Source organism: Sus scrofa, chromosome 4 (assembly GCF_000003025.6).
Source record: "Sus scrofa isolate TJ Tabasco breed Duroc chromosome 4, Sscrofa11.1, whole genome shotgun sequence".
NCBI classification, from domain to species: domain Eukaryota; kingdom Metazoa; phylum Chordata; class Mammalia; order Artiodactyla; family Suidae; genus Sus; species Sus scrofa.
The window spans coordinates 92,168,072-92,193,499 of record NC_010446.5 but is presented as its reverse complement, the minus strand read 5'-3'; the positions used below and the strand labels follow the sequence as shown (position 1 = coordinate 92,193,499).

The window sequence follows — 25,428 nt, the reverse complement described above, 5'->3', positions numbered from 1 at the left end:
CCTTTTCTTAGCAACGGCTGCTTTGCTGCTCCCTGAGCGGGGAGCTGTAAACTGTGAGGATCTCGGCAGATGTGAGGTGTCAGAATAAGTGAGGACTTGAGGGACCCGACAGCCAGTTTCTCTGCATGTAAAGGCCCTGAAAGGACTAAGACTGAAAGCTGGTGGATGGCTCAGGTTTCCTCTCTGGTGAGAAGAAAATGGGAAGAATCAGCAAGGGGCCGGAGGGAGCGGAGGGAGCAGGAGTTAGTTGACCGCCAGGGGTCAGCGTGGGAAGCCAAGACTTCACTTCCATCCCTCATTCAAGAGTGTCCGAGCCCCGCTCTGGATGAGGCATTCCAAGGGAATTTGAGATGCCTTTTTTTTTTTTTTTTTTTTTGTCTTTTTTAGGGCTGCACCTGCAGCATATGGAAGGTCCCAGGCTAGAAGTCAAATCAGAGCTCTAGCCGCCAACCTACCCCACAGCCACAGCAATGCCAGATCCAAGCCTCATCTGTGACCTATATCACAGCTCATGGCAACGCTGGATCCTTATCCCACTGAACAAGGCCAGGGATCGAACCTGCATCCTCATGGATACTAGTCAGATTCGTTTCCGCTGAGCCATGATGGGAACTCCAGAATGAGATTCTTAGGAGAACTCTCTTCTTTTTCCCTCCCTAACTCCCTTGACTTGGGTCCTAGAAGGTGCTTCTTCTAGACTAGAGAACTTCCATCGCAATGAGGGGGTCTTGATACTCTTCCTCCCCTCTCCTACCCCAGCACAGAGAAATAGAGAGAGATGAATAAAAGGCCAGCCACACCCCTAGATACTACAGGAACTTAATATGGTGTCCAGTGGCTTGATTAAATCAAGGAAGTCTTCCTGGCAGAGGAGGATATCAATAGGAACCCTCGATGGAGGGATATTTGTTTAAAAAGAGCTTCCACGTAAGAGTGAGGGAGGATCACATGGTGGGGAGCTGACTGGCTTGTTTGGAGGGCACGGCTGGTGTTGAGGGTGTGGGCTTGTAACCTGTCAGGGTGATTTGGGTGGATGAGGGGGGACAGGAGGAGGCCCCAAGAGTGAAAGAGAAGAAAGATTAATCTGGCTACTTTCCCCCCTCCTTGTCTCCCCGGAAGCCTCAAACTCCCTGCATCCTGTAGCCACATGGAGGCAATGAGAAGGCAGCCCACTTTCTGCACCCTCCTCTGCTGACCTGCTTGCCCAGCCTTTGTTCACGGCAGCCCGGGGCCCAGAGACCTCGCAGGGCCCAGTCGAGAGTGGGCTTCGTTCAGTGCCTGGAATCAGTCTCCCTGCACACGGCCCGCCTGGAGCCACATCCCTCCGTGGTCGAACCCCCACCCCAGAGCAGCCCAGGCCACAGAATAGCCTTTCACTCTTCCTGCCACAGGACTCTGAGAAGCTGTCTCCCACTCCCTCGCAGACGCAGATGCAGACATAACATAGATCTAGAGACCTACAGCTCCCTCATTATTCACTGCAGTAGCCACCCGAGTGCAGTGGTGATGAGTGTGGCTTGGGGCCAGCGGGCCTGGTCCACCTCCCAGCCCTGCGGTTCAGCCCACTCCTGGCCCTGAGCACATTGGCCTAACCTTCCCGAGCCTCGGTATCTTATCTGTAAATGGGGGTTAATGGTATTTACCGTGAAAGGATTAATGAAATATACTTTGTGGTGAGGATTAAATGAAATCGTACACGAGGCGCCAGAGCTGACACATGGTGAGCACTCAGCGAATGGTGGAGATAGTGTCTGTCGATCACCTTACAGTTTACAGTTGGCTTCACAGCCTTGATCTGGTGTCGCCCCCACCATCACAGCTCTGGGGAACAGATGTCAGTGTGCTTTCTGAAATTTTACAGACAAGGAAACTGAGGCTGCAGGCACATATTGATACAGATTAAAATCACAAAGCTTAAAAATGTGTTCATAGGAGTTCCCATTGTGGCTCACCGGAAACCAATCCAACTAGGATCCATGAGGTTGTGGGTTCGATCCCTGGCCTTGCTCAGTGGGTTAAGGATCTGGCGTCCCGGTGAGCTGTGATGTAGGTCGCAGATGTGTCTCGGATCTGGCGTTGCTGTGGCTGTGGTGTAGGCCGGCAGCTACAGTTCCAATTCAACCCCTAGCCTGTGCCACATGTGTGGAAAAAAGAAAGAGGAAGGAAGGAAGGAAAGAAAGAAGGAAAGAAACTGACTTCAGGGCCTCACCCAAGATCACATGACATACATAAAGGTGCCAGGATTTAAAACCAGGGCAACTTGATTCTAAACCCCGTACTTTTTTCCACTCTCCATGCTGTTTGCACAAGTCAAGCAGAGTGCTGGGACGGGCTGCTCAGGGCTGCTTTCTTTTTTTTTTTTCTTTTTTTGCTTTTTAGGGCCACACCTGCGGCATATGGAAGTTCCCAGGCTAGGGGTCAAATGAGAGCTGCAGCTGCCAGCCTAAGCTATAGCCACGGCAACATGGGATCTGAGCCATGTCTGCAACCTACACCACAGCTCACAGCAATGCCAGATCCTTAACCCACTGAGTGAAGCCAAGGATTTAACCTGCATCTTCATGGATACTAGTCGGGTTCATTACCACTGAGCCACAACAGAAACTCCAAGTGGTCCTTTCTCCTGGAAACCCCACCCTGGAAGGCCATCATCTTACACACTCTAAGTCAGTCCAGCCCTCTACTGGACTCGTGGGCCTCCCAGGGTCTCCTCTCAAGGGTCCCCTCAGAGAGCACCTCTACGTCCTCCTGATCTTTCCCAGCAAAAACCTTTCCAAACCCTTTCACATTACTGGTCTGCTGAACACGAAGTGGACCAAAAATCAAAATTATAATCAACCTCCTTCTGCCTTTATTTTCTCAATCACTTACTCATTAAGCTAATATCCCCCAGGACATGCTCTCAACCTCTGCCCTAGACTTTAAGGGAAAATAAGAAGCAGCCCCTGGAGTTCCTATGGTGGCTCAGCAGGTTAAGAACCTGAGTAGAATCCATGACGATGCAGATTCAATCCCTGTCCTCCCTCAGTGGATTAAAGGATCCGACGTTGCCGGCCGCATAGGTTTCTAATGCGGCTCAGATCCAGCATCGCTGTGGCTGTGGTGTAAGCCAGTAGCTGCAGCTCCAAAAAAGACCAAAAAAATTTAGGGCCACACCCACGGCATATGGAGATTTCCAGGCTAGGGGTCCAATTGGAACTACAGCTGCCGTCCTATACCACAGCCACCGCAACACAAGATCCGAGCCTTGTCTGTGACCTACACCACAGCTCATAGTAATGCTGGATCCTTAACCCACTGAGCAAGGCCAGGGATTGAACTGGCAACCTCATGGTTCCTAGTCAGATTTGTTTCCCGGAGTTCCCGTCGTGGCGCAGTGGTTAACGAATCCGACTAGGAACCATGAGGTTGCGGGTTCGATCCCCAGCCTTGCTCAGTGGGTTAAGGATCTGGCGTTGCCGTGAGCTGTGGTGTAGGTTGCAGACGCGGCTCGGATCCCGCGTTGCTGTGGCTCTGGCGTAGGCCGGTGGCTACAGCTCTGATTCAACCCCTAGCCTGGGAACCTCCATATGCCGCGGGAGCGGCCCAAGAAATAGCAACAACAACAACAACAAAAAAAAAGACAAAAGACAAAAAAAAAAAAAAAAAAAAAGATTTGTTTCCCCTTCGCCACGATGGGAACTCCCGCTTGAGCATTTAGAAACCTATGGGGATAGACCAGGGAAAGACCACTTATTTCCTAGTATCAGACATCTGGTTGATTCAGTTCATTCAGCATTTAGCAAGTGCCAGCTTTGGTCATGTCCGAGGCACTGAGGACTATACATATTAGTGAATTGGGTTCCTACTTTTCCAGCAGTTTTGGTGGGGTGGGGGACTTGGATGATGATGGCGAGTAACCCAAAGACAAGGTAGGTAGCCCTAGGAGTGACTGGCTGGGAGCCGCCGAGGTGGGGATGGAGGGGGACGTGGCACAGAAGGCCCCGTACAGCAGCTGGGATGTGAACAGGATGGACAGCCATTCCACAGGCACTCTGAGGGGAAGAAGAGCAGAATCAAGATGAGGAAGTGGGAAGAGTTCCCATCATGGCTCAGTGCTTAATGAAGTGGACTAAGATCCATGAGGACGTGGGTTCCATCCCTGGCCTCCCTCAGTTGGTTAAGGATCCGATGTTGCTGTAAGCTGTGGTGTGGGTCGCAGACAAGGTTCGGATCCAGCATTGCTGTGGCTGTTTCGTGGCTGTAGCTCTGATTGGACCCCTAGCCTAGGAATCTCCATATGCCACAGGTGCGGCCCTAAAAAGACACACAGGCACAAAAAAAAGACAAAGAGGTGGGAAAGTTTAGGACTTGGCCTGGGGAACCCTGGACAGAAGGCAGAGGTGGTTGCAACCCATGCCGTGCAGCTGGTAGACATGGAAGTGGTTTGAGCCGGGAAGTGGCACCGTCTTAGCTGCGCTGTAGAGAAAATAGCCTGCTAGCAGTGATGGATAGGTTGGGGTCAGCAGGCATTGGAGCTAGGGAGTCCACTGGGGAGGTTGCTGTAATAGACCCGCTCATCCAGCTGCCCCAGGGTAGAGGAGCGGACAGGAGGCCATGAATATGAGAAGGTCCATGGAGGGAGCCATCTCTCTGTGCCAGGCTCCTCAAGGCCACAGGAGCAACAGAGACAGTGACCGCAAGTGAGAGGGCAAGGGGTGGACCTACAGACAGAGGGGTGTCTGGGCAGTGTTGGCCACACCCTGGACCCACTGTGCTCTGCTCTTCTCCGCAGTCCCCCCAGAGGACACCAAGATTGACGGCGGTCCTGTGATTCTGCTGCAGGCGGGCACCCCCCACAACCTCACGTGCCGAGCCTTTAATGCCAAGCCCGCCGCCACCATCATCTGGTTCCGGGATGGGACACAGCAGGAGGGCGCTGTCGCCAGCACGGTGAGATGGCCTGCTCCCCCAGCAACTCATAGGGTTCATCCCAGGTCACCTTTCCAGTCCCACATGGATCTGACCACAGACTCAGGGGGCTACTGATATAAAAAGAGGCCTTAGAGACCATCTGGCTCAATCTTCCCATTAAGTAGTTGGGAAAACTGAGGTCTGGAGAAGAGAAGTGGGTGCCTAGGTTGGCAGGCCATTCAGTAGTTAGCAGAATAATAGCGATGATAGCTACATTGATGAAGCATTATGCATGCTGAACTCTTTATGGACAGTCTCTCTTAGTCCTCGCAGGAGATTTGTAGATTAGGTGTTATTTCCAACCCACACAGAGATGGAGGAGTCCCTGTTGTGGCTCAGCGGGTTCAGGACCCAATGTTGTCTATGCGGGTTTGATCCCTGGACTCACTCAGTGGGTTAAGGATGCATGTGTAGGTGTCGAGCTCTGGGGCCTCCCACAGGCTGTGTGCAATGCAGAAAACAACCCAAGGGGTCCTACGATCATGTCCAGGGACCTCAAGTTGGCTGTCACTGAGCCAGTATGAGACCTTGAGGCGTTCCCATCGTGGCTCAGCAGTAACGAACCCAACCAGTATCCATGAGGATGCAGGTCCAATCCCTGGCCTCGCTCAGTGGGTTAAGGATCCGGCATTGCCGTGAGCCTTGGTGTAAGCTGGCAGTTGCAGCTCCACTTCAGGCCCTAGCCTGGGAACTTCCATATGCCGCAGATGCGGCCCCAAAAGACCAAAAAAAAAAAAAAAAAAAAAAAAAAAAGGAGACTTTGAACTTCTGGGTCCCTTCCCTGCCCTCAAGTTTATGGTCTAATGGGAGAGACCCAGTGCTGAAAACACACTCAGGTATCTAAGCAGCAAGACCAGATGTGCCTAGAGCCGTGTGCAGGAGGCACAAGTTCAGGCTGAGAGCATCCTAAGGGCTGGGACAGCAGAGGAAGACTTTCCAGAAGAGGAGGGATTTGGGCTGGACTCAGAGAAATCCAGGAATGAGGCTCAAAACCATGCTAACTACAACACCCAGACTGAACTTTAACAGAAACTGTGGCCTTTAGTAGTAATTGATCGATATTGGTTCATCAGTTGTAACACATATCACACAAGCGCATCATGTTAATAATAAGGGAGGGGTTCCCTGGTGGCACAGCAGGCTAAGGATCCAGCGTTATCACTGCTGTGGCTCTGGTCAGGTTCAATTCAAGGCCTGGGAATTTCTGCATGCTGTGGGGAACAGCCAAAGAGAAAAAAGTGGGGTGGTCGTGGGGTCTGGGAGGAGGGTATATGGGAACTCTGTATTTTCTATTCAATTTTCTGAAACTTAAAAACTTCTCTAAAAAAATAAGTCTATTAATTAAAAAACAAACCAAACTGGAGTTCCTGTCGTGGCTCAGTGGAAACAAATCTGACTAGTAACCATGAGGACGCAAGTTTGATCCCTGGCCTCACTCAGTGGGTTAAGGATTGGGCATTGCCATGAGCTGTGGTGTATGTAGGTCGCAGACGAGGCTTGGATCCTGCGTTGCTGTGGCTGAGGTGTAGGCTGGCAGCTACAGCTCCAACTCGACCCCTAGCTTGGGAATGCCGGGGTCCGGGGTTACAAGGACAAAAACAAACCAAAAAACTCAAACCTGGGGAAGAGGTAGGGGCTTAGCTTCAGGTTCCCAACAAGCCCAGCTCTGAGTTTTTCACCCCAAGAGCAGGGGAGGGGCTTTGACTGTATCTCCCCTCGCCCCACCCCGTGCCCCTCCCACCCAGGAACTGCTGAAGGATGGGAAGAGGGAGACAACCATCAGCCAGCTGCTCATCAATCCCACAGACCTGGACATTGGGCGTGTCTTCACCTGTCGCAGCGTGAACGAGGCCATCCCCAGTGGCAAGGAGACGTCTATCGAGCTGGACGTGCACCGTAAGCAGGGTCCTGGGGAGGAGTCGGGGATCGTGGGCACCTTGGAGAAGCACAGGAGAATTCCCCAGGGGCCCCAGGATAGATGCTCCATTTCTTCACCCTTTTGGATTCCCTGGTTTGAACGGGAACCACTGAGGGCTGGTAGAAGAGGCATTAGCTATAAGCCAGGCAGTTCCCAGGTTTAAAGCAGCATGTGACTTTAAGCGATGATGTAATCTCTCTGAGCCTCAGTTTCTAATTCTGTATACGTGCAGAAAATAAAATGCAAGCCCACAATCCCTTATCGGAAATTCCAAACCAAAAGTGAATTGGTGGCAAAACCTGAACAGAGGCTCTTCATAGTCTTTCACTTAACCCACTTAATCGGAGTAGCCGTGTTTCACTGCAGATGTATTAATGCGTGTGACTGTGGGGTGTTGCCCAGACTCTGCTGGGAGTCTTACATAGCCTATGTATACTAGTACCTTTCTAATATTTGAAAAATCCCAAATCCTGAAACACTTCTAGTTCCAAGGGATTCAGATAAGGGACCTGTACCTGCTTCTCAGGGTGATGAGCATTAAGTGAGATATAGTGTTAGAGCATCTAGCATGGAGTATGCTATTAGGTAAGTGCTCAATAAATTCCCACTGCCCTGGGAAGGTTGGTAGTGTGGGCAGCCACTGGAGAGGTGCCCCACCCCCATCTCTTTTAGTGAGCCTAGCAAGCCCACACTGACGCCTAGTGGTCACAGTTGATCATTACACTCATTGACTAATCGGTCACCCTTGAGTGTCACCCTACCTGACCCCCTAGAGGCTTCTGGACTAAAGTTGCTGGTACACTGAAAACTCAGATTCCCAGACCACTGCACGGGTGAGGTCTGAGTGTTTGTGCTAGGGAGAAAAAAGGAAATTTGAGGGACAGAAAAGACCCTGACTTCCAGTCCTCTGCTTTGCAGACCCTCCTACGGTGACCCTGTCCATTGAGCCACAGACGGTGCAGGAGGGCGAGCGTGTCGTCTTTACGTGTCAGGCCACAGCCAACCCCGAGATCCTGGGCTACAGGTGGGAGGGGTGGGGGGAGATCCCGGGAGGCCCTTGAGGCCAGGATTTGGGGGCAGTGCTGGGGAGGGCAGGCCACTGGATGTGGGTGGAAGGGCTCCAAGGCCTGAGCCCGCTCTGTGTTGCCTGCTCTCCCAGGTGGGCCAAGGGGGGCTTCGTGATCGAAGATGCTCATGAGAGTCGCTACGAGACAAATGTCGATTATTCCTTCTTCACGGAGCCTGTGTCCTGTGAGGTTCACAACAAAGTGGGCAGCACCAATGTCAGCACTTTAGTCGATGTCCACTGTGAGTAGCTGTGGAGCAGGGATGGGGACAGAGGGCGGGGGCTTTAAAGGGCTGGGGTGGAGTGGCGGGGGAGGCTCCAGGAGGCCAAGGAGACAGGAATGGACATGCTGAGGTGACGGGCAAGAGAAAGAAGAGGACAACTGTTGGAACCGACCCCTGAAGAGATTAAGAGTCTAACAGGCCGTTCTTTTCTACCTCAGTTGCCCCCCGGATTGTAGTCGACCCCAAACCCACAACCACGGACATTGGCTCTGATGTGACCCTCACCTGTGTCTGGGTTGGGAATCCTCCCCTCACCCTCACCTGGACCAAAAAGGACTCAAACATGGTAAGGCGCTTGCTGCCTCTCCTGAACCCAGGGAGGAAGGAGCCTAGCCATGTGGGACAGAGGGAGGGCGCAAAGGAGGCGTGGCATTATTTTTCAAGTTGAACTTGGGATATTTCCAAGGTCTTGGGATTTGGAGAAGGATGGTGCTTGCCATCAACCCCACTGTTCTGAGCAGACAGGGGCGGTGGGAGGAGGGAAGGGGGCCTGAGCGGAGCTGCCGTGGTCACAAGAGGTCTGGCAAATGATGCTGCCCAGGAGGCTGGCGCAGCTGAGATGATTCTCTAGAGAAGGGAAGGCTGGATGCTGCAGCCTCACAACAAACCTACATTGGACAGTTCGGGTCAAAATTGCAGAAAGGGATTTCAGAGTGACACTGCCTACCTCACTGGGCAAGAAAGGCGTTAGAACCATCACCAGAAGAGGCTGTGTCCTACGCAGCCTCCCGCCTTCCCCGCCTTTTGTGGCCCCGCCCACGTCTGCCCATTCTTACAGAGACGATGGGTCTAAATGCCAATCTGTTTAGAGTCAGGGGATGGGCCGGATCGACTCGGGACCCTCTCTCCCTTCTGGGAATTCACTTGTGGCCCTTCCTGCTTTCTTTCCAACGCCTCCTGTGCGGGGGGCCCACATGGACCTAGGGGCCCAGGCCTCCTGGCTCCCCACCCGAGGCTGCTCTCTCTGCCCAGGTCCTGAGTAACAGCAACCAGCTGCTGCTGAAGTCCGTGACCCAGGCAGATGCCGGCACCTACACCTGCCGGGCCATCGTGCCTCGGATCGGAGTGGCCGAGCGGGAGGTGCCGCTTTACGTGAATGGTGAGAGGCCGGAGGGGGGCAGGAGCCTGGGGGGGAGGGCAGGCGGCCTGAGGTTCCAGCGGCCCTGACCTCGCCTCTTTGCGTGCAGGGCCCCCCATTATCTCCAGCGAGGCCGTGCAGTACGCTGTCAGAGGGGATGGCGGCAAGGTGGAGTGTTTCATCGGGAGCACGCCACCCCCAGACCGCATTGTGAGTACTGGCACTGGCCTCGGGCCGGCCACCTGCTTTCTCTGCTGCGGCTCAGCTTCCTCCTGCTTTCTCGGCCTTTGCTCCTTCCGTCTCCCTAAGCCTGACCTGTCCTTTTCATCCTCTGACTTTCTGTCCCTCTGTTCCTCTCCCTGCTCAAATACCACCTCCTCTCTTACTTGTTATGTAACCTTGAGCCCGTTACATAGTGCTTGGAACCTCAGTTTCCTCATCTATAAAATGGGGGTGGGATCCCTACTGAACAGGGTTGCTGTGAGAAGTGACAGTGGCAACAGGTGTGAAAGGCCAGGTGGAGGAGCCCTCGCAGGACACCTATTAGGTCCCCTGGGCTCTCACTCTGGCTCTCTCTTCTCCTCCCCTTTCTTCAGCCTCCCCACCTCTTCCTGGGTCCCTCCTCTGTCCTCGGCCTTCGGCCCCTCACCCCTGACCATCAGTTTCATCCCACCCCATGCTCTGCTCCTCTCCCTTCTCCCGCCTTCCTCCTCCTACCAGCCACCACCACCCCTCCCACTCTCCCCCACCTCCTCCACACCATGAGCCATTAATTCCTTCCGTGACCATTAACCGTCAAACCCCTCATCACATTTAATGACCATTTGGCTAACTCCAGGGCTGCCCAGGGACACTTCATTACCACGGCCGCCTGGGCAGCGGGCAGCTCGGCTCCCTGGGGGCTTTCCTTGTAGAGCCGGGAGGACCAATCCCTGGAAAGAAGCCAGTTCTCAGTGGCTCCCCCTCCCTCAGGCTCTAATCTGAGGGAGGGGAGAGAAAAGGGGAGATGCCCCAGCTGGGGGCGGGGGCGGGGATGGCAGAGCCTGGGCGAGACACCTCTCCCATGTCAACCCCCATTCATTATAAGTGTCTGGATGGGTCTCCAGAGCCAGCGGGTGGGTTTGTGTGGGGCCGGCTATGGGGCGGTGAAAGGTTAGGTTGAATTCTGAGTTATGTTTAGTTAGAATCACAGACTGTCAGAGCTGGAGAAAAGCTGGAGCGATATCTAACTCCAAGCCGGTCCTTTCCTTTCACAGGCACGGCCTAGAGAGGGGATGGGAGGCCACACAGAGCCGAGGGGAGAGCCAGGCCAAGAGCTCAGCGTTCTTGGCTCTCCATCCAGGACTTAATTTGTAAAATCAGGGGTTCCTACATGTTAGTTCCTTGGATCAGGGGGTTGTTACAAAAATTGGGATTCTCAATAAAGGAAGCCTGAATTCTTTTTTTTTTTTTTTTTTTTTTTTCCTGGCCACACCTGTGGCATATGGAAGTTCCCAGGCTAGGGGTCGAATTGGAGCTGTAGCTGCTGGCCTACACCACAGCCACAGCAACAGCAAATCCGAGTCAAGCCTGTGACCTATACCATAGCTCATGGCAACACTGAATCCTTAGCCCACTGAGTGAGGCTAGGGATTGAACCCAAATCCTCGTGTATACTAGTCGAGTTCATTACCACTACACCACGATAAGAACTCCCAAGGAAGCTTGAATTCTAACTGCGGAAAGATGGTTCTTTGGGACACGAGTCTACCATCTTACCAGTCTGCTGGCTTTCCAAATAAAGTCGCTATTCCAAGGAATAGCAAGCCCAACAACAAAGAATAGAGATTCCTGGGCCTCTGCCCTGCAGAGTCATATTTAGGAGATAAGACATAGGAATCTGCATGTGAAGAGTGTCCCTAGGCATATCTGAATGGTCCTGGCACATGTCTCAGGCATGTGTGGAAAAAGCTACTGCTTTTCCTAAACTGAGGGTTTGATGTCTGGGTTTGAGGCAGTGGGTGTGGCTTGTTGAGGGTGAGTGTGGGGCTGGGCTTAAGGGCACCCAGGGCAGGCGGGGTGAGGATGCAATGATGCCTTAAGGGTGGGTCTGCTGTTTCCACCACCTGCCTCTTCCTCATCCCTTCCTCCCTCCCCACCCCAGGCATGGGCCTGGAAGGAGAACTTCCTGGAGGTGGGGACCCTGGAACGCTACACGGTGGAGAGGACCAACTCAGGCAGCGGGGTCCTGTCCACACTCACCATCAACAACGTCATGGAGGCCGACTTCCAGACCCACTACAACTGCACTGCCTGGAACAGCTTCGGCCCGGGCACGGCCATCATCCAGCTGGAAGAGCGAGGTGACAGCAGTGCTGGCCTGTAGCCAGGGCACAGGGAAACCTGGGGACTCTGCTCCCTCTTCTCTCTGGAGGGACAGCTCCATCTTGGGTCACCCCCCACCTCCCCGCATCCAGAGCTCGCCTGGCCTTGGTGCTCAGCTGGGAAACCCACTTGCTTTTTTTTTGAAACAATTCTTCGGCATCTGCTAATTGGTGCCAGGTCCCCTGCTAGGGGCTGCAGTGAAAGAGGTGAATGAGACATGGTCCCTGCCCTCCAAGAATTTTAGTCTAGTGGAGGAATGACAGTGGTAGCAGATCGCCTCAGATGGAGAAGAAAGAAGTGATCTCTGAATGGGGAGGAACACTCCCCTACCTCAGTGGGTCGGGGTGAGGATTAAACGAGAGGGTATTCGTTGCACACCTGGCATATAATAGGTACCCAGTAAGTTTTGGTTCCCCCACCTCTTCACAAACCCTTAGTGTGATAGGAGACACACATGCCCTCCCTTAAGGCTCTTCAAGGAGTTCCCTGGTGGCCTAGCAGTTAAAGATCCAGCATTGTCACTGCTGTGGCTCTGGCTACTGTTGTGGCACTTGCCCAGGAACTTCTGCATGCCATGGTTGTGCCCCCCTCCCAAAAAAGGGGGCTCTTCAAGGCATTCCTCTGACTTTTTTTGGAAGTTCCCAAGTCTGATGAGGAGGATAAAAGAGCTTGTTGGGTTTTTTTGGTTTGTTGTGTTTTCAGAACTAGCCATTTGATGTAAGATGGGGGACCCCCTCTGTCTTAGTTGAGGGTACCAGCAAGAGCAAGGGGGTGACGGGGGAGAACAGAGTAGACAAGAGTAAGGCAGGCTCTGCAGGAAGGCTTTCTGGAGGGGGAGAACCTTACACAAGGATCTGGTCCATCCAGGACAGCCAGGAATGGGAAAGAAAGCTGGAGGCAGGATTCCTGGATCGTTCTCCTCTCTGGGGCGTGGAACTAACCAGAACTGTTGAGCCCTGGGAGGGTAGTGCAGGTGGAGTGGACACAATGACAGGGGTGGGGAAGGTGGTGAAAGAGGTTGCAACACAGATGGTAGATGGGAGAGTTTGGGGACAGCCAACCTCAGACGAGAGCCCAGCCCAGGAAAGAAAGGAGAGACGAGCCTCACAGGCAGGTGGGCTGCAAGAGAGAGACAGATGGACCATCAAAGCCACGGTCAAGATGATTCCAACTCTGAGGAAGGTGAAGCTCAGGTCTAAACCCAAACACGACGCAGACTTCCTCTCACATCCCACCTTGACTTAAATTGAACACAGCTCAGCTGAAGTCTAACCCTGTACAATCCAGGGATGCTTGGAGTGTGGCTGGGGTTGCCCCGAAGTGATGCCCTGAGTGACCCCATCCTCACCCCTCCCCTTTTCCTTCCCTCATGTGAAGAGGTGTTACCTGTGGGCATCATCGCCGGGGCCACCATTGGCGCGGGCATCCTGCTCATCTTCTTCTTCATCGCCTTGGTCTTCTTCCTTTACCGGCGCCGCAAAGGCAGTAAGTATGGGTCCAGCGCAGGCCACAGCCCCCGCTCCATCCCCTGCCCAGCGGCGTCCAACAGGCAGTGCCTGGGAGGGGTGAGGGGGTTGGGCACTGTGCTTCCCAGGCCAGGTGGGTCCAGAAGCAAAGGCTGGCAGGAAATATTCAGGCTCTCCCCCTGTCCTAGGTCGCAAGGATGTGACCTTGAGGAAGCTGGACATCAAGGTGGAGACAGTGAACCGGGAGCCGCTCACCATGCATTCTGACCGGGAGGACGATACTGCCAGCGTCTCCACGGCAACCCGAGTCATGAAGGCCATCTACTCGGTGAGGGTCCTTCCCTCCCTGGCCCACCCGCCTCTTCACACTCTTGGGTCTGGTCCCACCCCAGCTCTCCAATAACCACTGTCACTCTGTGCTCTTTTAGTCCACCTATCTTGGTCCTGCTCTCCCACCCCACCCCACAGGCTCTCACTCACTGTCTTTGTTAGTGACACGGTTGGTGCTAGAACCCAGGTCCCTAGCCTCTTCTCATCACACCCTAGAGCCTCTGCTAGGAAAGGACACAGAATTCAAGTCGGCCCGTGACCCCAGACCCTTCCCTTAGCAGGTGGCCTCTGGGGATGGGGATGGGGTGGACAAGGGGGAGCGAGAGCAGGATGTCTGATTCCTGCTGCTCCATCCTGCTGCTCCGCAGTCCTTCAAGGATGACGTGGACCTGAAGCAGGACCTGCGCTGTGACACCATCGACACCCGGGAGGAGTACGAGATGAAGGTGAGAAAGCTGGGAGGGGCCGACACATGAAGCCCGTGGGAATGGGGGCTCTGAGAGCTGGCAGGGCGGAGGTGCCAGCAGGTTCCAGGAGGAAGGGTCAGCAGGTATATTGAGGGAACCGAGGAGGTGGAATGCTATTGGCTGAGAATCCAGGGCAGAGCCAGAGAAGGTGGCCCAGGGGACCATGATAAGACTTGAGCGTGCCACCCCACCCCCATCCTCTTCTCTCGTTGTCCTTCAGGACCCTACCAACGGCTACTACAACGTGCGTGCCCACGAAGACCGCCCGTCTTCCAGGGCAGTGCTCTATGCCGACTATCGTGCCCCCGGCCCTGCCCGCTTCGACGGCCGCCCCTCCTCCCGCCTCTCCCACTCCAGCGGCTATGCCCAGCTCAACACCTACAGCCGGGCCCCCGCCTCTGACTACGGCCCCGAGCCCACACCCCCTGGTCCTGCTGCCCCAGCTGGCACCGACACCACCAGCCAGCTGTCCTACGAGAACTATGAGAAGTTCAATTCCCACCCCTTCCCCGGGGCAGCAGGGTACCCCACCTACCGACTGGGCTACCCCCAGGCCCCGCCCTCCGGCCTGGAGCGGACCCCGTATGAGGCCTATGACCCCATTGGCAAGTACGCCACAGCCACGCGCTTCTCCTACACCTCCCAGCACTCGGACTACGGCCAGAGGTTCCAGCAGCGCATGCAGACTCACGTGTAGGGCCAGAGCCTGGCCGGGGCGTCTCTGCGGGGCAGAGGAGAAGGCTCTCACAGCTGTTCCCTGATATTCAGGGGCATCGCTTGTTGTTGCTCCCCGTCCTGGACCGGCCTTCCTCCTCCCACCATGGCAGACGGGGAGCAGGTCTCCCGGAAACACCCCATCCCCGAGGATGGTGCTCTGTGCATGCCCCAGCCTCCCGGGCCTGCCCTTCCCTCTTCTTCGGGAGGATGTGTCTCTTCGGACCTGCACTCTCGCCTGGACCCAGCATGGGGACAGGGAGAGTGGAGGGTGCCTAGAGCAGAGGGGGCACTTGCAGCATTCCCTTTCTATCCCACCCCTCTGGTCTCCTGTGAGTGGACAGGGTGGGGTCATGTGGGGATGAGCGGACTTTGACCCAGGGGACATGAAGGAGGGTGGGTGGCTCTGGCACAGAGAGATGGAAACGGGGCAGCCTGGCCAGTCCTCCTGTCTTCTGCATGGGGTGCATCTCTCCCTCCTCGGGACTGCAGGAGGGGCCTTGGACTGATTGTGGCCCTGACCCCGAGTTCAGATCTGGCTCTCATTCAGCTGGGATTAAATGCCAGTCATCCTGGTGGCCCACTGTGGACACCTGTCTGTCCACCTGCAGAAAGATCCAGGTACCTCCCATAGTGCTGTCCCCTTTCCTTCTCTGTGCTGGGCCAGCCAGATGAGTCAGGGGGTCATGGTGGAGAAAGAAAGATCAGGAACCATGTCCCGATTCACCAGCAGCACGGCTGTGTGCTACATAGCAGTTTCCAGAGCCCAGGCTAGAGGGAGCCCACCCAGGCACCCCCCTCCCCAGTCTGCCCCACTTCCTGGCTTTAACTCTTGAGCCTACCTGGGGAGTGGGGGTGGTGAGGATGGAGGTGCTATAGGCTATTTTTCAAAGACAACAGAAAACAATAAAAACCTCATTGTGGGGGGAAAAGAGGAAGAAATTGTAGGGCATCCCCTACCCAAATCTAAGTCCCAGTGGAAAGGAAAGGGGGCACCCCTTCACCAGATTCCCAGTACCTTCCATGACTCTTTCAATCTGTAAGCACTTTGAATCCATTTTTAAACATTCAGGTGGTGAGACCTGTCACCCAATGGGCTCTGATAGGACAGGGAGGGGGCCTGGCTGTCCAGCTCCCCTCTCCTACCCTCGGGCCCAACAGCTGGTTCGAGAGGCCACTTTCCAGGGGCAAGGGAGGTGTTCTCTTAGACAGGTTTTGGTTTGTTAAGTGTCTTTTTTTCTTTTTTTTTCTCATGGACCAATCAGATTCCTTCTTCCACTTTCAGTGCCTTGAGTGTCCAGCTTTGGCCGACCGGCCCTGTGTGGGTGGCTGTACAGGGAGCCGGTACTGTGAGCCCCAAATCACTGTCAAGTTTGCAAAGTTTAAGGGACAGAAGGGTGAGGGGGCTTGGAGAGGAAAGGAACCTGGTAAGAGGAAAAGGTGATGGGGAAAGATAATGTGGAAGGGCATTGCAAGCAGGCGCAGCCCCCACGCCCACCGTCGTCCCCGCCCCACACACCCACGCCCGCATGCGCATTCCACATCCTCAGCAGCCACCTGACCAAAGAGAACCGGCGCTCCAAAGAAAAGTCACTCCCCAGCCCCAGCCTCCCCGCCCCAAAAAGCAGGATTTGCCGTTCCCCAAGCGTGGCGCTGCCACCGTTGCAATTCCCAGAATGCTCTTTGCCCTTTCTCGTGGTCACCATCCATTAGTCATGTTTGCTTTAATGAGTTACATGCTCATCAGCCACGGGTTATCACCACCTTTGCGGATGGGTCTGTGGGGTGACGTTTCTTCCATCCCCACTCTGATAAGGACCAGCTAATAGCCAGGAAGTAAGTAGCTCCGGTTTCCAGCCTCTCAGGCTGTCTGCGTCCTCGAGCATTTCAGCAGGGGCAGGTGCCGTGGACTACCCCTTCTGGAGGCATCATACAGACTCCTGGCCCTCATCCATCCCTACCCCTGGAAGCTGACTCCTTGCGGAGTTCTTTTCTGTGAGCTCAGTGACAAGGTCTGTGCGAGATGCAGGTTCCTGTGCAAATTCATGCATATTTTGATTTTCATAGAAGCCATGGGTAATCTAAACCATTAAAGTCTAAAGATGTTGGCTTTTTAAACAGGAATATTCCAGAAAAACCTTTATTTTTGCTTGGGGTTTGGCCATATCCTCTTGTTTCCTCCTTTTTGGTTTTAGTGCTGGGTCCATGCTGTCAAGATGTTGGAGAGGAGGAGGCCCTGAGGTCATGAGGTAACTCAGCCGATACTGCAGGGAGGGCTGGTTTCAGAAGCCTGATACTGGGCTACCTCCCTGTTCTCTGTTGCTTAACACATTACCTGGGGTGTCCTGGGTATCAAGCCTACAAGGAGACATTAGCAATCAAGGCCGTCTGTGTCCTCGGCAACACACCGCAGTCTGGGTTGATCAGAATCTGAATTGGGACCAACCTGTGAAGCCAGTGGATGGAATTGCTTTTCTGGAGAGTGGAAGTGAGCATGGAGGGTTGTGATCTAAGGCTGGAGTCCTCCAGCATGGTGCCTCAGCACTTGCTGTGGTCAATTTGATCCTGACCGCCTTGGACATTCTAGTCCTGGTGGGAAGAGCACGGGGCCAGGAGACGAGGGACCCAGCTCTGAAGCTGCCATTTACTGAGTGACCTTGGCCTAAGCTCTTTACATTGATTGCCCGCTATGTTCTGGTCTTTAAGATGAGGGGGAGGGCTTGCATAAACCCCCAGCTACATTGCTCTTGCTGTTTTCATTTGATGAGGCGGAGGGGCCTGCCATTCCTGGCAAGAGTTTGGGAACAGTGACTGAGCAGGTGAAGGAGTCGAAAGGTTTTTGTCTTGAAATTTCACTGTGGGCTTGTTAGAGGGGTTACGAATGAATTTCCACTAGAAAATCCCTTGCTTCTAAACAGCAACAAAAAGCATGCCCTAAACCTCACTGAAATGGATGCAGCGTTGTCCTTTGGTCATTGTGACCACTCAGAACCCTGACGGTGTTGCAAGATGCCTCTGGCCAGGGCAAAGCATGCTTTCCTTCACTGTACACCCAGGGTTCCGGCAATCTTCTCTGGTGAGAAATAGGCAGCCACCCTCCACCCCAACCCCCAGAAACATTCCCGTGACCAAGGATAGCAGACCGCACTTACTGAGCAAGGCTGCAGGCTGAGGTGTCTTGAGCCAGAGGGCAAGGCATGTGCACAGCTGACCTTCCTCTTCCAGAGCAGGTCGGAAGAGGGAAGAGAGGGTCCAGCAGGTTTTGATATAAGGGCAGGATCTTGAAGAGGTTCTTGTGATTCTGGGTAACCCACAGTCTTCCGTTAGGAGGGCCCAGCCCGCATCATAAATCCCAGATCTGTCCATGTCTGACCACTGAGTTTGCATGAAGCAAAACTCCAGTGGATCAGAAAGGAAAGCGGACAGGGATGGGAGCAGTAGTAGACGCTCACAGATGTCTTGCTGGGGATGAAAGAGGTCAGTTTGATCCCCCTGTCTCCAGGCATTGTGCTGTCATCCTGTCCCCGCAGGTGCTTTCCTCCTAATTTCGAGGGTGGCCTTTTCTGCTTTACCAGGGTGGAGCATACTGCCCTGGAGTCTCTCTTGCCCTGGTGCCCTCTCATTAACTGGGCAGTGCGCTGTCAGGAGCCACAAGCCCTGGGCTCCTTCAAATGGAATCAGATGATCTCTCACTGTACTTGACCCATGTTCATAACAATATTGGGCCTCTTGGGTTTGGAGAAAACCACGTGACAGCCAAAACCCCCGTTGGACTGAAGTGAGTGGCTCCATCACTGCCTTACACTTCGCTGTGAGGGCAGTTCTGTCCCCACTGCCTCGGAAACCCTGGCTTCTCCACCCGTGTAGGGCTGTGTGTCCTGGGCCAGGTTCGCTGCTCTGTGCCTCCACAGGCCCTTCAGCATGTCGATGGAGTCCCCTGAAAGGCATCCAAAAGGCTTCCAACCCTGGTGGGACCAGCGAGGAGGTGATAAAACAGTAACGGAACCCTGAAGTGCACAGACCAAGGGATGTAATTGGGAAGGCATCTATTTTTGTGATGAAGCTATAAAATTAGCATTTAAATATCCCCTTCCCTTCTCCCTGCTTCCCCTTAACCCCCCATGGTACTTCCTCCTTTCCTGGAGGCCAGCCTCTTTCTGAAAGGCATTGGCCTCACTTCCATCAGCTGGGGCCTGACGTTCCATCTCTGGGCTGGTGGAGAGGATGGAAAGATGTGGTTGGGAGGCTTCTGAATTCGGGAGGCGGGGGAGGGGGAGGGGGACAGAATCCCATTCTTTTTACATCACTGTGAGGGAGCTCCAGGCCCTGTCCCTGGAGAGATCATTGCTGCGCAGAAGTCACAGGCCATACTGGGCAGTTCTGGTACAAGCCTGCCCTTGAAAATAATAATAATGATGATAATAATAACTCCACTTGCATAGAGCTATCACTCATTCCTGCCAACCTCGTGTCTCCTAACCCGAGCTTTGGGATGGCCCGAACCACTGGCCTTTGCAACTGTTGGCAGGCATGGGTTCTTCTAGTCACTTCTGGAGATCTTCAGAGGCTGCCCCCTGGGAGTACCCCTAACTTGGGAGAGAGCGGCCAGGTTGCCAATACAGTCAAACTCCTGACACCGTCTTAACCAGCAATGGTGACCCGGAAGATATGGCTGCCTCCAGTCACCCCAGAAAGCAGCCCAGGGCATCCCACGGTCACCTATGCTATCACACTGCTCTTGGGATTACAACCTTCATTTCTGGCTCCAGCTGACTTTTCTCCACCCAGATCCCAATAATAAACGGATCCATGGATGATAATTAAGAGAAGAGAAAAAAAATATTATTTTTGTTAGGACAGACCATCGTAGATTTTTAGCAATGTGTATCTGTGTGTCCCTCACACCTTTTCCTATTCTGCCTTTTTTCATTTTCCTTTTTTTTAAATATTATGTACTATATTTTTAGTCTCAAACACACTATATATTATATATATTTAATTTTTTTATATATATAAATATAAATGTTTTAAAAAGTACCGTGGTTTGTGTTATTTAATGCGTGAGCAGTGCAAGTTACAAGCTTGCCTGTTTTGGGGTGAAATGATCTAGACTGAAGGAAAAGCTAGATTTTTGGATTGAGATTGCAGAGTCTCTATATGCGTGTCACCTGCAGGCCATGGGGCAAACACATTTTATTCATCAGTTTGTGACTGTTGCAGGAGCCTGAGGCCAATCATGGCAGTTCAGGGACAAATAGCCAGAGGCTCCATGCTTTTGGAACACAGCATCCAAGTGTTCTGTGCCAAATCTGATTATAGGGATAAGAAAGGGGGAGACTGAATCTGGGATCCAGATCCCAAAAGGTTGGGGAGGATGATGGCGAACAGGGCTGATTTCATTTATTTATATATATATATATGTATTTTTTTAATTTTAATTTTGTCTTTGAGGGCCGCACCCACAGCATATGGAGATTCCCAGGCTAGGGGTCAAATCAGAGCCTGTAGCTGCTGGCCTACACCACAGCCACAGCAATGCCAGATCTGAGCCACGTCTGTGGACTACACCACAGTTCGTGGCAGCACCGGATCCTTAACCCACTGAACGAGGCCAGGGATCGAACCTGCAACCTCATGGTTCCTAGTCGGATTCGTTTCTGCTGTGCCATCATGGGAACTCCTGATTTCATTTATTTAAAATGCAGTGGTTTAGGAGTTCCCTGGTGGCTCATCAGCTTAAGGATCCAGCTTTGTCATTGCCACTGCTGTGGCGTGGGTTGGATCCCTGGTACAGGGAACTTCTGCATGCCATGAGCATGGCCTAAAATAAAATGCAGTGGCTTAGATACAAAGCAAAGTTCCCAGGTTGCCAACCTTCTGAATTTATAGTGAAATATGTTGAGAAAACAGATATACAGCCATACGTACTCACAAAGGCCATCCTACTGAGAAATTCTAAATTCTCCGAGTTTGGTAGAATTTGCAAGGATTTTACTTTGCTCTTTTCACAAGAGTGTTTGAGGATAACTAAGGGGGAAAAATGTTTTCAGATAATGTTTTAAAAAGCTATCAATCACTAGGGAAATACAAGGGTTTATTGTTTCCCTCAGTCAATTAACAAACTAAAAACGGTCCACAGTAGACTTTTTGCACACAAGGGACACAGGACACAAAGACTGACAGAGGGATGTGAGAGCTGAAAAAAATACTTGAGAGATAATGCAACCCATTTCCAAGAAGTTTGGAGGTCACAGCCTAGAGCAACCACGGAGGGAGAGGCAGGACACAGAGGGGACTGCAGTTGGGAGTATGTCCTGTACCAAGATCCTTTAGGGAGCCCAAGGAGAATCCAACCTGGATGGGAGTGAGAAGCTCCCGGAGAAGGTGAGCCTCGATCCTCGAGGATACAGCCAGGACATTTGAATGGGTACAGGTAAAACATGACATGATAGCTGGGATCCAGAAGCAAACTGAAGAGTTTTTTGTTTGTTTGTTTGTTTTTCTTTTTAGGGCCTCACCCGAGGCATATGGAGGTTCCCAGGTTAGGGCTTGAATCAGAGCTGTAGCTGCTGGCCTGCACTACAGCCACAGCAACTCAACCTACACCACAGCAATGCCAGATCCTTAATCCACTGAGTGAGGCCAGGGATTGAACCTGCAACCTCAGGGATGCTAGTCAAGAGTTGTTGACCACTGAGCCACGACAGGAACTCCAAGAATTTTTTTTAAAATAAATAAATAAGGAAGTTCTCTGCTGGCCTAGGTAGCTGGTGCGGGGCAAGTTCAGTCCCTGGCCCGGGAACTTACACATTCTATGGGTGTGGCAAAAAAAAAAAAAAAAAGAAAGAGAGACAACCTGAAATAAACATTGCAACTCTCATTAAAATACATACATAAAGGGGGTTGCCATCGTGGCTCAGCAGAAACTAATCTGACTAGTATCCAACAGGATGCAGGTTCGATTCCTGGCCTGTCTCAGTGGATTAGGGATCAAGCATTGCCATGAGCTGTGGTGTGGGTCACAGACACAGTTGGATCTGCTGTTGCTGTGGCTGAGGTGTAGGCCAGCAGCTAGAGCTCAAGTTCAACCCCTAGCCTGGGAACCACCATATGCCACAGGTATGGCCATAAAAAGACACACACAGAAAAAATACGTACATACATATATACATAAAATAAAATAAAGGAGGAGCCCCCATTGCGATTCAGTGGTAACAAATCTGACTAGTACCCATGAGGCTGCGGATCCATCCCTGGCCTTGCTCACTGGGTTAAGGATCCGGAGTTGCCAAGAGCAGCGGTATAGGTTACAGACATGGCTCAGATCTGGCATTGCTATGGCTGTGGCGTAGGCCAGCAGCTACAGCTCTGATTTGATCACTAGCCTGGGAACTTCCATATGCCACACGTGTGGCCCTGGAAAAGCAAAATAAATAAATACGTAAATAAATAAGAAGCAAGTTTGTGAAAACATGAAGGCCCAGGTGAATTCTATTAGGCCTAGCCATGTTAACTGGCGTGTCTCCTGGGCTGGGAATCTGCTTGGATGCATTTTATCCCTCTCGGCCTCCCCAGAGCCCAGCCCAGTGTCAGCAGACATTTGGGACAAGTGTGTGACCTGTATAGGGCACCATATGACACTTGTTGAACCCAAGTTTGTGTGCCCAAAGTGCAGGGAAGCCAACGAACCAAAACACTGGGGTTGGAGCAGAGAAAGGTTTTTTGATCAAGAGGGTGCCAACCAAGAAGATGGGAGACATAGTTTTGTCTCAAATCCATCTTCCTGACTGGCTGAGGTATAAGGTGTTTTTGTTTGTTTGTTTGTTTTTGTTTTGTCTTTTTGCCTTTTCTAGGGCCACACCCGCAGCATATGGAGGTTCCCAGACTAGGGGTCTAATTGGAGCTGTAGCCACCGGCCTAGACCACAGCCACAGCAATGCAGGGTCTGAGCCACGTCTGCAACCTACACCACAGCTCATGGCAACGCCGGATCTTTAACCCACTGAGCGAGGCCAGGGATCGAACCCGCAACCTCATGGTTCCTAGTTGGATTCGTTAACCACTGAGCCTCAACGGGAACTCCTGTTTGTTTGTTTTTAGGGCCACACTCTCGCCATATGGAAGTTCCCCGGCTAGGGGTTGAATCAGAGCTGCTGCTGCTGGCCTATCCCACAGCCATAGCAGTGTGGGATCCAAACTGCATCTGTGACCTATACCACAGCTCACTGCAACGCCAGATCCTTAACCCCCTGAGTGAGGCCAGGGATCAAGCCAGCATCCTCATAGATGCTAGTCGGGTTCATTATGGAGCTGAGCTACAAAGAGAACTCCGAGGTATAAGGTTTTTTAAAGGCAACATTTGGGCTGAGGGGTTCAGGAGGCATGACTTTCTTCTGATTGGTTGGTGGTGAGGTAAGAGGGTGATGCTTCAGGAATCTTAATCATCAGCCTCTGGTCCCAAACAATCTGGGTCTACTTGCTTGTAGTCAAACATGTAGTCACCATCCTCCACCTGGATGGGGGTCTTAGTTCCTGCAGAACAGCTGAAAGGTAGGCATCACATTGTCAGTATATCTCTCGAGGAGGAACTAGGACTCTGTTTTATCACTGAGCTCTTTTTTCTTGACTACTTTTCCTTGCTTCTAGATTCCCTCACATCCCTAATTAGTAACTTCTTGAGTCTGTTCTTTGGAACTCAGAGAAGGCCTAGACAATGAAAGCTTTTTTCTACAAATAAGAAACTGGGGGATGTTCTCTTATAGTGCAGCAGGTTAAGGATCTGGCATTGTGACTGCAGCAGCTTGGGTCACTGCTGAGGCCAGGGTTCGGTCCCTGGCCCGGGAAATTCCACATGCCGAGGTGCAACAAACAACAACAAGAAATGGGACAGGTGAAGGCTTATGTACCCAGGAGGGTCCTGCAGGGTCCTGCTCTTCAGTTTCAATTCCCTCTTTTCTTTGGTATTCCTCAATTCTGAGCAAAACAGAGACGGGGCAAGAAAGAGAACAAAGCTTCAGATGGAGAGATTATTCATAAACTCAGCAAGGGGATTGTTTTAGGGTGAACCCCCTCTTTTTTTTTTTTTTTTTTTTTTTGCTTTTTTTGCTTTTTAGGACCATATGTGTGGCATATGGAAGTTCCCAGGCTAGGGGTCAAATTGGAGCTGCTGCTGCCAGCCTAGGCCACAGCCACAGCCACAGCCACAGCCACATCAATGCAGAATCCAAGCCTCATCAGCAAACTACACGGCAGCTCACGGCAACACTGGATCCTTAGCCCAGTGAGGCAGGGATTGAACCTGCATCCTCATGGATGCTGGTCAGATTCATTTCCACTGAGCCATGACAGGAACTCCAGGTTACAGTACCTCTGCACTGGGCTGCCTCTGTGCTTTTGTCCAAAGCTTTTCCCTCCACCCAGAATGCCCATGTCCCTTTGCCTTTCTGTTTGCAAATTTCACTTATCTTTAGGGCCCAGCTCAAAGGCCACCTCTTCCAGGAAGCCTTGCCTGATTCATTCTGTACTCACCTTCCTTCCTGGGAAGCCTCAGGTGAACTGCGGCTCACTGATCTCATTTGTACCTGTTTGCTTCGATCACAGGGTTTCGTGTATAACTCATAAGTACTTTCCACTTAAAATAGGGCATTTGAAGGCAGAGATCCTGTAGGTTTTTTTTTTTTTTTTTTTTTTTTTTTTTTTTTTTTTTTTTTTTTTAGTATGCTCATCACCCAACAGAGCCCCTGGCATTTAGATGCTCAATATGTGCTAAAGGAATGCAGGGATGGAGGGGAGGGAACCAAACCCATAAATGTTACGCACGATGGGACTCTAAGCTATCGGAGTCCATCCTTGATGAAGTGGGACAGCATGGGGACTAAAACTCGGGCTCTCAAGTCAAACTGCCAGGCTGATGGACGTGACCAGTACTCACTAATATTGAGTTCTCTCTTCCAGTCCCCTGGCTATTGGGCGAGGCCAGCCTGACTAGATTTGGCCAGTGTTCTAGAAACAGAAGTGACATGTCACTTCCAGACCCAAGCATTTAATTGCTAGTCTGAGACCCTCCAGCTCTTTCTTCGCCTGCCATAGCGACAGGAGCTCATTTATTCCAGATGGCGCAGCTTCGTAACAGTGGAGTCCCTCTTGGCCTGGGTCCCTGAGTGATGCTGTGCAGCAGAGCGCCTTGGCCCACTCCTGATGAACATGTAGTTTGAGGGAGAAGGGAATCAGTGTTTTGTAAAGATATTGACATTTTGGAGTTGTTTGTTGCTACAACAGAGTGTGTCCTGTCGCGATTAACACACAGCTTTGCTGTTGGCTCCTGCTCAACCTTGGATAATGTTGGGGAGGCAGAAATTTTCTTCTGCCCTCCCAGGTTTTTCTGTCTGGTCTAAGAATGAAACTGACATGAGGCAGAGTAATGGGAGAAAATCAAACAAAAGTTTAGTAGCCTGTAGACTGCGGAAAACTGAATAACTCACCAAAATGGCCAAAGCCCTTCCCTTAAATATCATCTTCATCAAATGGAGATTTCTTTTACAAATTTAAATGTTTCTTACAAAGGGGCAACTCCCACCAGATTTTCAGAGCTCTGCCCATGTCTACTGTTTCACAGCACATAACCCAATTAAAACGACATGTGGGAGTTCCCACTGTGGCGCAACTGGACTGGCAGTGCCTCTGGAGCACTGGGATGCATGTTCGATCCCTAGCCAGGCACAGTGGGTTAAGGATTTGGTGTTGCTGTGGTGTAGGTTGCAACTGCAGCTCGGATCTGATCCCTGGCCT

At 52.2% G+C, this 25,428-nt stretch overlaps 1 protein-coding gene across 2 annotated transcripts in view; it reads left to right on the top strand.

Moving 5' to 3' along the window:
• KIRREL (kin of IRRE like (Drosophila)) overlaps positions 1-19,603 on the top strand; it is a 116,991-nt gene extending 97,388 nt beyond the window's left edge. Inside the window, exons 4-15 of one of the 2 annotated variants that reach the window (XM_003125691.5) lie at positions 4,775-4,932; positions 6,699-6,849; positions 7,790-7,895; positions 8,031-8,179; positions 8,380-8,507; positions 9,194-9,320; positions 9,409-9,509; positions 11,443-11,641; positions 13,041-13,148; positions 13,318-13,457; positions 13,828-13,905; positions 14,147-19,603. In XM_003125691.5, coding sequence (XP_003125739.2) covers positions 4,775-4,932; positions 6,699-6,849; positions 7,790-7,895; positions 8,031-8,179; positions 8,380-8,507; positions 9,194-9,320; positions 9,409-9,509; positions 11,443-11,641; positions 13,041-13,148; positions 13,318-13,457; positions 13,828-13,905; positions 14,147-14,623 — 1,922 coding nt within the window. In that variant the 3' untranslated portion in view covers positions 14,624-19,603. Of the gene's footprint in view, positions 1-4,774; positions 4,933-6,698; positions 6,850-7,789; positions 7,896-8,030; positions 8,180-8,379; positions 8,508-9,145; positions 9,321-9,408; positions 9,510-11,442; positions 11,642-13,040; positions 13,149-13,317; positions 13,458-13,827; positions 13,906-14,146 lie in introns of both variants that reach the window. The other variant, XM_013996914.2, reaches the window with a different exon arrangement.